The sequence below is a fragment of the Rhinatrema bivittatum genome, chromosome 6 (assembly GCF_901001135.1).
Source record: "Rhinatrema bivittatum chromosome 6, aRhiBiv1.1, whole genome shotgun sequence".
NCBI lineage: Eukaryota > Metazoa > Chordata > Amphibia > Gymnophiona > Rhinatrematidae > Rhinatrema > Rhinatrema bivittatum.
Window position 1 is genome coordinate 58,935,564 of NC_042620.1, and position 12,683 is coordinate 58,948,246.

A 12,683-nucleotide genomic window follows, 5' to 3' on the forward strand; every position below is an offset into this window, starting at 1 on the left:
AGTAATTGTCAGTCACCAATGAAGACATCAATTACCTGGGAATACAATATGTGAAAGCTGAACAAAATATAAAGAGAAATATTCAACTTGATTAGTTTTTTTTTTTTTTTTTGGCTGGGTCACATAAAAACTAACAAAAGAAAACCAGAAAGAAGATAAGAAGAAATAACATCTGTTTTAACCTAAACCAAATTAAGAGGTTAATTTGTGACATATATAAATTCATATTATAACGAGACAAATACCGAAGAAAAGGGAAACCAACAAAAATTCGAAAGCAAGGGCTTAGTTGGAAAGGTGTCAACAATATACACGTTTAATCACAAGGTGGATGATTGAAAAGACCGGGCAGTTCAAGTTCTCTTGAATACGCCATCTGGCTTGCTGACACCTTTCCAACTAAGCCCTTGCTTTCAAATTTTTGTTGGTTTCCCTTTTCTTCGGTATTTGTTGCTATGGGTTGCTAACAGGCTCTGTCTGGTTATAATATGAATTTATATATATCATGAATTAACCTAATAATTTGGTTTAGGTTAAAACAGATTTTATTTCTTTTCATCTTCTTTCTGTTTTTCTTTGATTTGGTTCTTTTTTTGGCTGGGTCACATAAAAACTATCAAGATGAATATTTCTTTTCGTATTTTGTTTAGCTTTCATATATTGTATTCTCAGGTTATTGATGTTTTCATTGGTGACTTTGAAAATTATTGCTAATTTTCAAGTGGTAGTAAGAATGCAAAATTTAGTACCAGATATACTGTGTATTCCTCAATTAATTGGCTTTATCTCAATTTATAAACTAATATCTTGTTGCTCAATATAGATCTGCAGTGTGGTGGCATGACTTAAGACTATGACTTGGAGGAAAGTAAGTTGAACAGAGAAAAAAATTTAAAGCTTGTTTCCTTAATTTATCACTGTAGAAATATACCCATTTAATCACAAGATGGATGATTGAAAAGACCGGGCGGTTCAAGTTCTCTTGAACACGCTGCCTGGCTTGCTGACACTTTTCCAACTAAGCCTTTGCTTTTGAATTTTGTTGGTTTCCATTTTCTTTGGTATATATAAATTCATGACATACATACAGCTCAGTATGTATATCACTGGGCTAAAAGCTTCTGCACGGTATCCTAGTGAAGTCCTTCCCAAAGAAGCCGACTGGTGAAACATGGCCATTACAGAGGACTTTAATGCTTAAAGAGGGACTTTAAGGTTTAAGAATCCTATAACCTATTCAGTGATGATAATAGCAAAAAACTAATAAAGATGTTACTTTGAACCTGACATTTAGAAATCTCGTGATTGCATGGGATGATTAAAAATAATACTTTGGGATTTAAATTATTTCCTCATATTTCTTTGTTTACATTTGCACTTTGGCATGTAAGGTTTCTCCACTCTTGCTATTACTACATATATAGATAGATAGATATGTACAGGGAATACATATACTTTATTAGAACAAGTGATCCATTTTAAAGAAATAGCATCTTTCAGCTTATAAATCAAATTTTCTGAAGAATTATTTCCAATTAAATGATGTGCAATGAACGCCGGTATAAAAAAAGCTATAAATAAATAAATAAATACGAGGAATATGAAAGCAGAAAGGCATATTTACCAATGGGACCTTTTTGATTCTGGAATAGGATCTTGCTGTTGCTGCCATCCATGTTTGCCATATTAATGTAATTTCCATCAGTCCAATAAAGCTTCCTTTAAAAGAAAATGTGAATTGTGTACTTAGCTATATTCATTAATGATTGTTTTCTTAATGAAAGCCTAAATGAATCAACTCAATTTTTATAATATTCAGTTATATGGGTTTACTATTATGGCTAGTAGTTGTATATTTTACTATGCTAGCATTCTCCTTTTAACCTGAAATAATATGAAATAAAAGTACAATGGGCTAGATTTTAAAAAAGTGCGCCTTCGCGTACTTTTGTTGGCGCACCAGGCGCAAACAAAAGTACGCTGGATTTTAGTAGATACGCGCATAGCCGCGCATATCTACTAAAATTTACGTCTCCCGGAGGGAGACGTAAATCCACGCCCCCGGATCGCGAAGACGCGATCCGGGGGCGGTTCCGGAGGGCACGGCCACGCCCCCGGGCCCGCCCCACCTGAAACCACGCCCCCGAAACGCCGCGTCCCGCTCCCAAAACGCCGCGCCGATCGGCCCCACCACCGACACGCCCCCGACACGCCCCCGACACGCCCCCTCGAAAAACCCCGGGACATACGCGAGTCCCGGGGCTCTGCGCGTGCCGGCAGGCCTATGGAAAATAGGTGCGCTGACGCGCAAGGCCCTGCTCGCGTAAATCCGGGCGGATTTACGCGAGCAGGGCTTTTAAAATCCGCCCCAATATGTTTGATTATGAGCTTCTACTGCAAAATTATCAAAATTGCTGATAAATCTGATGATAATGACCAATTTTCATTACAATTTGAAAGTCACTTCAAGGCCCATATGAAATAAGCTTGCGGTCTCTATTGAGTTACTAATCAACAGGTCCCTAAATCACTTAAACCATTATCACATTCTGGCACTAACTGGCTAAATTACTGATAAACTCAGAGCAGGGATGAAGAAGTATTACAATAGAGTGGGGATACTTGCATTGCCCCTGCCTGTTCTGTGCATGTTCTATGCATTGATAAAATTCTTTGGTTTTCAGAACAGTTAATCAGGTAATTTTCACAAAAATTAGACTTGCTAAGAAAAGAAACAAATAATAATAAAAAAAAGACCTAAATCAGAAAGCATTCTAGGGGTAACAGAAGTAGAAAAGGTCAAATTTCAAGTAAACCAACTCACCTATTCTTATTAAAGGCTTGTTTCACTATCCCATACACACAAAATGGGAGAAATGCTTTAGTATACTGGGCCTTACAAGCTGATTTATGAAAGACTTTTTTCCAGGTCTTTGTCTATAACTAAAATGCTAAATGTGAAAGAGTGATCAAAGACTGAAGCTCATTTTCTTAACACTGAATTACTTATGATCTGGCACTATTTTCATGTTCGATCACACTCTGAAGTGTATGGAATAAAATTATTTCTCAGAACATAATCATTTGGAATAGTATGACTAAACCTATGCAAAGTAGATACACTTCATTTTGAGTGCCATGATTATGTTCAAATATCTAAAGATTATAGACTAGACAGTATTAGTACTCATATATACTCAGAAGTTGTTTTTTTTTATAAGCTAAAATAATTCATTTTGAGGAGGAAAAGGTAACTGTGGGGAATAAGTTCCTACTGTAAGTTGTCTTCAAAAGCCTAACCATAAAATCAAAATGTTTATAAATAATCCCACATACCATATATTATCTCAAACTACATTCAACATAACCTAGTTTATTCATTCATATAATTATACATTACCCCCTTGCTGGATGAACTACCAAACATTGTGGTTTATCAACTTCATGGATAATTGAGGTTTTCAATGAGCCATCCAAACGTGCCACATTTATTTGAGTTTCATCAAACTCAGAGCTAATCCAGTACAAATTGCGGGATATCCAGTCTACTGCAAGCCCTCTAATACGGTGACTATCTAAAATTTAAAAGAACAGAATACAAGTGAATAAGTTGATTAGGGGGGCTTTTTTTTAAAACAAGTAAGTTTAGTTATTTTAATGATTAGATAAAATTCAATTGATATTTTAACTTTGTTGACAAAAATAATACAAGGTTGTAAACCTATACCTTGATTAGCTCTTTCTAGGGCATTAATTATCATTAATGATTTATTGCTGTGCTGGTTGAAATCCTGAAGCAACAATTACCATTAAAATTATACTAGCAGTAAATGAGTCAGTAGGATGCATTTAAGGTAAAAAAGGATAGTGGTCTTGTAGTTTAAGGCTACAATAAAATTAAATTAGCTAACAAACTTTGACCTGGATTTATCAAAATGCACTATTGCCTGCGATAGAAAAAGGGGCATGTTTTATGTTAATAGACAGTTTGTGCTAATACCTATGTGAAGAGCTAAGTTACCACAAATTGTGATAACTTTTTCACACTTTGAGATAAGTGCCAGAATGTGGTATTTCCTACATACAACCACTAGGGGGGGGGACACGACCATGTTTACTATGAGAGAGAGAGGGAGGGAGAGAGAGAGAGAGAGAGAGAGAGAGAGAGAACCTAGCCATAATGCCCTCACCCTAGATAGGTATTTATATCTGTATGGGAGACCCACCTAGTAACTTGAGGTGAGGTTTAGGTTTTAGTGTAGGGGGTTAGGGGCCACTTTGACATTTAAAGTGAGACGTATGAACAGAACAGTGCTCTCTTGTGAAGATTTGATGAACTTCGGAGTGAGGAAACTCACTCAAAGATTAGATTTGTGCAATGTTCTCTCAACCTAGCTCTATGTTACCCAGGTAGAGAGTCCATCAAGCTAGATTGATAAATCCAGGCCCAAGTTTGAGAAATTTGAGACAGAGGTGAGAAGATTTGGATTTCTAATTATTTTGATGGAGACATCAGATAAGATCAGAAGTTTTCTTTTAAAGTTTTTAAGAATTTTGTAAAAAAATGACATATTTAGCAAAATTTAGATTGTATACGATGAAGTCTTTCACAGTGAGAAAGTGAAGAAAAAGGAAAAAAGTATTCTATTCAAGAGTTATGACCATATTGGGGTCTTTCAAGATCAATACCATACTGTTCTATAACACTTTCTTGAATTCTTAATGGATAAAAAAATTGTATAGAAATAATTGATTAGATTGAGACTCATCACGTTAGTCATTTCACAGAGACTAGAGGGAGTGTTGTCTTTTTATATTTTGGAAAACATTTTTTTCACTCAATTGTTTATTTCTTGTGTAATTGAGAACAGGAATTTATATCAAATCTAAAACAGCTAATATTACTATAGTTTTATTCAGATATATTAAAGTATTGAGACATGAAAAGTGCTTTATTCTTTGTCATTAAAAATACAAGTTAAATACAAAATATTTAGAAGAAATACAAAAGAGATATCTATATGTGATAGTACAGATAAAAGATTTGAAAACTGCTTTCCAGCAGTAAGACATATTTGTAAACTAGTCTGCCAACTTACACAATTAAACTGATTTTAATGCTTCTACATTCAGCCAAGAAGTGTGAACTCTCAAAATTCTCTCAGATATTTTCTCCAACATAAGCATTTTTAGATAATCTGTGTTCTACTACAAATGTACTCAGTTTAAAAAGCTCCCTCTTTTTCTCCTGAGATACTACATAATCTCCATGTGTGAGATATTTTCAGGTTAGTTCTTTAATCTGTAATGGCTAGGGAGAATGTGAAAATGTATTGTACTATCAGCATATTATTGTATTTAATTTATCATAGCTTTTAATAATCTTATTTTTATTATATATTAGTTATGAATCATATATGGGCATTAGATTTTTTCACCTCCAAATATTTATTTTATTGATATATTTCAATTCTTATAACTGTATATATGATATATATGAGAAAATTTGTTAAGAATGTAGTTCCATATTTTATTATGCATTTATGTTCATATTTCATTTGTGTTCTACAAGAAAATGACTCTGCTTTCTTCTCAGAAGACAGCTTTCATTACCCTTTTTATATGATTATAAAATTATAAGTAAAAATGAAACTTCACAGTCAAAATCAAGATTCAAAGAGGGAATGTGTGCAAAGCAATACAGAAGAATAAAATATGATGTCTTCAAATGTGTGATCCCTCACTTTACTATGCCAAGATGAAAATGGGATCTAAAGGGCCTCTATGTTATAAAATTGTATTAATGACCAAACATTCAGGGCCTCATTTTCCAATATCACATGCGATACCAAAAAGGGGTGTACCTTATGCTAATAAGCATATGTATCACAAATTGCGATATCAGCTATGCAAAAGGCTGTTATCGCAAGTTGCACTATTAGCCCAATTAAGGCTACATTGCCAGTATATCGCAGTTCATGATGTCTCCTAACAGGCCTGTTTCAGTATGCTGCAGGCTAAGAGAGTGAGAGAGAGATAGAGAAAACTCACTCCAAGATGAGATTTGTGCAATGTTCTCTCCACCTAGCTTGATGGACTCTCTACCTGGGTAACAATAAGCTAGGTGGAGAGAACATTGCACAAATCTCATCATGGAGTGAATTTCCTCACTCCGAAGGCCAGCAAATCTTCACAAGAGACCACTGTTCTGTTTGTACATCTCACGCTGAATGTCAAAGTGGCCCCTAACCCCCTACACTAATACTTAACCCTCACCTCGAGTTACTAGGTGGGCCTCCCATTGGGATACAAACACCTGTCTAGGGAGGAGGCACTATAGCAAGTCTCTCTCTCTCTCTCTCTCTCTCTCTCTCTCTCTCAGCAGCATACTGAAACAGGCCTGTTAAGAGACATCGTGGCTATAACACAATGAAAGAGTTGTAGTTATTGGCCGTGTTAGGAGCCATGCTAACTTTGTGGCACACGATAAATCCTCCCTACTTTACATTTGCTCTGCCCCACCGATGGCCCTTTGCCCTTACCATGTGACAGGGTATCCGTGCCATTGGCCAACCCCTGTCACATGGTAGGAGCACTGGCTGGCCAGCACCACCTTTAAAGATGGCGCCGGCCATCCAGTGCTCCTACCATGTGACAGGGGCCGGCCAATGGCACGGATACCCTGTCACATGGTAAGCGCCATCTTTATGAGTGGCAGCCGACGGCCAGAGAACGGGAGATCGCTCCCAGGTTGACCACCAGGTAATTTTAAAATGTTTTGGGGGGCTCAAGAGGGTGGGGGAAGCTAAGGGGTCATTTTTAAAGGGTCGAGTGGCTTTTTTTTTTATCAGGCCATCGGCGCCATTTTTGAGTGGCAGCCAAAATGGCACCGATGGCTTGAGAGCGGGAAATCGGTCCCCGCGCCCCCACTGGACCACCAGGTACTCATAAAAAGGTTTGGGGGGGGGTTCAGGAGGGTGGGGGAAGGTAAGGGGTCAATTTTAAAGGGTCGGGCCTCACAAAAAAAAAATTAACGATGTGAATTAGAACCGATTCCAATTCACATCACCACCGATCAGATTTTTTTCTCCCTCTAGCCAAATCCAATCGTTAAGACAATCGGGCACATGATTCACATCCCTAATATATATATATAAGCAAATTTCTTTGCATACTTATACATTGGGGGTCATTTTCCAAGTGGCTCACACGCGATAAGGGACGTTTCGTATGCGAAAAGTCCCTTATCGCATGCGATACCAGGATGGGGGCGGAGTCGGCCCCGGAAGAGGAGGAGTCGGGGTGTCACCGGGGCCGACTCCATGAAGGTGCCGCGGACAACGAAAAGGTAAGGGCCTTTTCGTGTCCTAATTCGCGCCCAATAGCTACACCTTCTATGGTGGCGCTATTGGGTTCAAAACCGGCAGCGATCGAACCGTGGCGGTGTGATCGCTGCTGGCTAGTGCAGGACCACCCCCTGGGTCGACCCCTCACCCCCCAGTAGCACAATTTTCTAAAGTATTGCAGGCATGCGATACTTTAGAAAATTAGGCCCATTGTGCAGATTTGAATTGAAGGTAAACATTAAGGGGTAGATTTTCATAGGTTTGCGCATATAAGATACACATGCAATCCCAGAAAACCTACCCCTGCCTCCCCATGCGCGTGCCAAGCCGATCTTGCATAGGCGCAAGCTTCGGTACGCCCGTAAGTCCAGGGTCTTGAAAAAAATGTGTGTTCTGGGGCGGGGGCCATGGGCGGGGTGCTGGCCTGGGGGCATTCCGGGGCGGGGCTGTGGGTGGGGCACCAGCCTAGGGGCATTCCATGGGTGGGACCGAGGCCTCCGGAACAGCCACCGGGCCAGGGGAAGGAGAGCCGGCGTGCGCTAGTTATGCTTGCCCAGAGGCAGGCGTAACTTCTCCAACAAAGGTAAGGGGGAGAGTTTAGTTAGGGCTGGGGGGCGGGTTAGATAGGAGAAGGGAGGAGAAGGTGCGGGGGGGGGGTGGGGTGGAAGGAAAGTTCCCTTCGAGGCCGCTCCGATTTCAGAGCGGCCTTGGAGGGAACGGAGGAAGGCTGTTCGGCTCGGCGCACGCAATTTGCACAATTGTGCACCATCTTGCGCACGCCAACCCTGGATTTTATAACATGCGTGCGGCTGCGCGTGCATGTTATAAAATCGGGCGTAGATTTGTTCATGCCGGGTTGGGCAAACAAATCTATGCCCGCATGCATGTTATAAAATCTGGCCCTAATTGTTTTTGTGTAAACTGGACATTCTAGTGCATAGATTTTGACTTAATTCACATGACAGAGTTTCAGAAAAAGTCAGGAGATGTCATGTATATATAAAATTATACTTAATAAAAATCTATTGAAAACTGAGGGAAACAATATAATATGCTACTATTATATAATGTTAAGTAATTATTTCATTTCAGAGAAAGGAACTAGATAAAGATGGCACATTGGGGCAAATTATTTATTTAGTTCATTATTATTCAAAAGTTGTATTCTATAATCAGTATAAAATATTAATGACAGGAAATCTTGACAAGATTTCACTATGGTTTGCATTTACATATAGCACAAAATGATAGCAAAACTCTTATAATACACATGAAATATAGTTTACCTCCTGAAATGACTGTTTCTAATCCAGTTCCATTAATGAAAGCACGTTTGATTGTCTGAGTCTTTACATCAGTCCAATACAAGCGCTCTTCTGCTGCATCAAAGTCTACTATAGTAACATCATCAATGTCGGGAGCAGTGAAGGCTGTGATGAAGTTGAAGTATGGGTTATCTATATCCACTCCTCTTATTTCTGAATGTCTTGTATAAAGAAGAAATTTCTTCATTTCTGTAGTCAAAGATACCATTTTTTAAAATCATAGTTACGATAAGTAAACAAAAACAAAGGACATTATTGCAAACAAATAATGCAAGACCCAATCTAGTCTGTCAGTTCTCCAGTTCAAATTTGTGCTAATATAACCAGGTTATCGCATGCTGCCATATACAGGGATGTGTAGGGGGAAAAATACATTTTTGTTTTCAATTTTTTCAGGAGGTTTTTTACCATGAATTTCAGTTCATGGATTGCTTGATTCATTTCATTCATGTAAAAAAAACAAATCAAACAATAACCCCCCCCCCCCCAAAAAAAAAAAAAAAAAAAAGTTGGCCAAAAAAATGAAAACTAGGCCTGGAAAAGTGCCAGGGCCAGAATCCCCCATTGGCCACCACTTACCTGGTCCAGTGGGACTCCACCAGCTGTGACTAGGCCAAAGCTTAGGACTTGCATAGGCTGAGGCCATGGTAGTTCACTGCAGCCTCAGCCTACTCAAGGCTGATGACTCAGCTTAGGTAGAAGCTCGGCCTTGTCCCAGTGTCATGGCCTCACCTGGAGACCAGATCCCAAAACTGGGACCTTGGCATGGACCCAGGCCTGAGCCATGTTCCGAACCAGAGGCCAGGTCCTTATGCCTGGGCCTCGGCCTAGGCCGGTGCCCAGACCCAGTCCTGATGCTGCCACCCACCCCAGAGAGGTCCCAAAACCTGGGTCTCAGCCTAGGTCAGAGCCCGAGTTCAGGGCTGAAGCTGTGACCCAACCCAGAGGCTAGGTCCTGATGCCAGGGCCTCAGACTTGGATGGAGCCTGAACCCAGGCCCAACACTGTGACCAAACCTGGAGCCTAGGTCCCAATGCCAGGTTCTAGGATTAGACCTAGGCCTGATACCGGGGTTCCAGCAAGGAAGCCTTGGCCCAGGGTCAGGCCCAAGCCTTGGGAGCTCCTCTTCATGGTCCTCTTCTTTCTTCAGCTCTTCAATGCTAAATGATGGTGTCCACTGGGGTCACGCTGGAGTTAATTAGCTCTAGCACATCCACCCTTGTGGACCGCACCATTTTGATGTATGGTATTGTACAGCATTCTCTATTCCTGCTCTCCGTCATTAAAAGTCCCTAGTTTTCCTTAGGTCAATATTCAAAAATTATTCAGATGGATAACTCACAAATTATCCATCTAAATGGCCTGTTTTGACATATTCAGATATTTATCCAGCTAAATTATTACTGGATAAGTAGTTATCTTGCTATAATTTAGCTGAATAAAAAATGGCGTACCTGGGGCATTCCATGGAGGAGTTGAGTTATCCAGTTAACATAGCCAAATATCGAGTATATATGGTAATGTTAGCTGAATAGTTTTAGACCCTTTCCAGAGGTGGCTTAAAATTATCCATCCTACAAAGATATACAGTTAAGTAGCACTGTATGTTTCACCCCCCAAAAAAACAATAAATCAATGAGCATGTGGCCTGAATGTCAGCTTAATACCTTATACTGTAATCACATCCCTCAGCCACAAAAAAGGGATTCCTCTTCCCTCCCCCCCCCCCCCCCCCCCCCCCCCCCCACACACAAAAGTTTCCTGGTTTGATTCAAAAATATCCAATCTGTATCCCCCTGGACTGTCATACCCCTCTCCTCTCCCCCAGACTCTCCAATCCCTACCATCTCCCATCCCTGATGGCCAAAACTCATCCCTGCCAGTAGTGAAGGTCATTACTCACCCACTACCGGTGGCTCCAGCACTGCTTCTGTTAGGCAATTTTGCAGTGTTGGTTGCAAAAATTAAGCATAGTTTATGCTTCCAGCACTGCCTGTCAGAAGCAGACATTTAATCTGCTGAATATACAGGAGAAGTTATCCAGCTAGCTTTAGCCAGATAACTTGTCTACTAAAGGACCTAATGAATATTGGTCTCTCTATGTTCAAAGATAAAGTTGGAATGTATTCCATCACCTAAGATCAACTGATTTTTCACTGTATAATTTAAGAGTCATGTTTTAATAATATGTTTTTTGGCCTGAAAATTAGCTCTTAATTCATTAAGATTCCAGTTGAATTGGAATGAACTTCTGTTGGGCTATGGCAACATAAGCCTTCATTCACAAAAATCAGTGGACTTTTCCCCTAATTATATCTCCTTCCAGCTCACCAAACTCAGTTATTGTAGCAACAATGCTCAACTGGGGTTCAAACACCAGGGGTTCTCTCTGGAACCCTGTAACCATGGGCCCTAACTCAAGATCTACTATGTGTTCTCACTGTGTGATGACTGGGACTCCTTCCCCAACAACCTGTGAACACTACTTCCAAAGCACGCCCAGCCCAGGGAACAGAAGATATGAAATGACATTTCATAACATTTGCTACTGAGCCACTGGGCCTTCCCCACATTATAATTAGACCATAAGAACATGCCATACTGGGTCAGACCAGGGTCCATCAAGCCCAGCATCCTGTTTCCAACAGTGGCCAATCCAGGCCATAAGAACCTGGCAAGTACCCAAAAACTAAGTCTATTCCATGTTACTGTTGCTAGTAATAGCAGTGGCTATTCTCCAAGTGAACTTAATAGCAGGTAATGGACGTCCCCACCAAGAACTTATCCAATCCTTTTTTAAACACAGCTGTACTAACTGCACTAACCACATCTTCTGGCAACAAATTCCAGAGTTTAATTGTGTATTGAGTAAAAAAGAACTTTCTCCGATTAGTTTTAAATGTGCCACATGCTAACTTCATGAAGTGCCCCCTAGTCTTTCTATTATCCGAAAGAGTAAATAACCGATTCACATCTACCCGTTCTAGACCTCTCGTGATTTTAAACACCTCTGGCATATCCCCCCTCAGCCATCTCTTCTCCAAGCTGAAAAGTCCTAACCTCTTTAGTCTTTCCTCATAGGGGAGCTGCTCCATTCCCCTTATCATTTTGGTAGCCCTTCTCTGTACCTTCTCCATCGCAATTATACCTCTTTTGAGATGCGGTGACCAGAATTGTACACAGTATTCAAGGTGCGGTCTCACCATGGAGCGATACAGAGGCATTATGACATTTTCCATTTTATTCACCATTCCCTTTCTAATAATTCCCAACATTCTGCTTGCTTTTTTGACTGCTGCAGCACACTGAACCGACAATTTCAATATGTTATCCACTATGACGCCTAAATCTCTTTCTTGGGTTGTAGCACCTAATATGGAACCTAACATTGTGTAACTATAGCATGGGTTATTTTTCCCTATATGCATCACCTTGCACTTAACCACATTAAATTTCATCTGCCATTTTGATGCCCAATTTTCCAGTCTCACAAGGTCTTCCTGCAATGTATCACAATCTGCTTGTGATTTAACTACTCTGAACAATTTTGAATCATCTGCAAATTTGATTACCTCACTCATCGTATTTCTTTCCAGATCATTTATAAATATAATGAATAGTAAGGGTCCCAATACAGATCCCTGAGGCACTCCACTGCCTACTCACTTCCACTGAGAAAATTGTCCATTTAATCCTACTCTCTGTTTCCTGTCTTTCAGCCAGTTTGCAATTCACGAAAGGACATCACCACCTATCCCATGACTTTTTACTTTTCCTAGAAGCCTCTCATGAGGAACTTTGTCAAACGCCTTCTGAAAATCCAAGTATACTACACCAACCAGTTCACCTTTATCTACATGTTTATTAACTCCTTCAAAAAAGTGAAGCAGATTTGTGAGGCAAGACTTGCCTTGGGTAAAACCATGCTGACTTTGTTCCATTAAACCATGTCTTTCTATATATTCTGTGATTTTGATGTTTAGAACACGTTCTACTATTTTTCCTCGCACTG

The 12,683-nt window shown here is 40.0% G+C and overlaps 1 protein-coding gene across 1 annotated transcript in view; it reads right to left on the reverse strand.

Moving 5' to 3' along the window:
* LRP1B (LDL receptor related protein 1B) overlaps positions 1–12,683 on the reverse strand; it is a 3,516,099-nt gene that overhangs the window by 1,173,469 nt on the left and 2,329,947 nt on the right. The window contains 3 exon segments of the mRNA XM_029607894.1: positions 1,625–1,719; positions 3,401–3,575; positions 8,633–8,860. Of these exon segments, the coding sequence (XP_029463754.1) occupies positions 1,625–1,719; positions 3,401–3,575; positions 8,633–8,860 (498 nt within the window).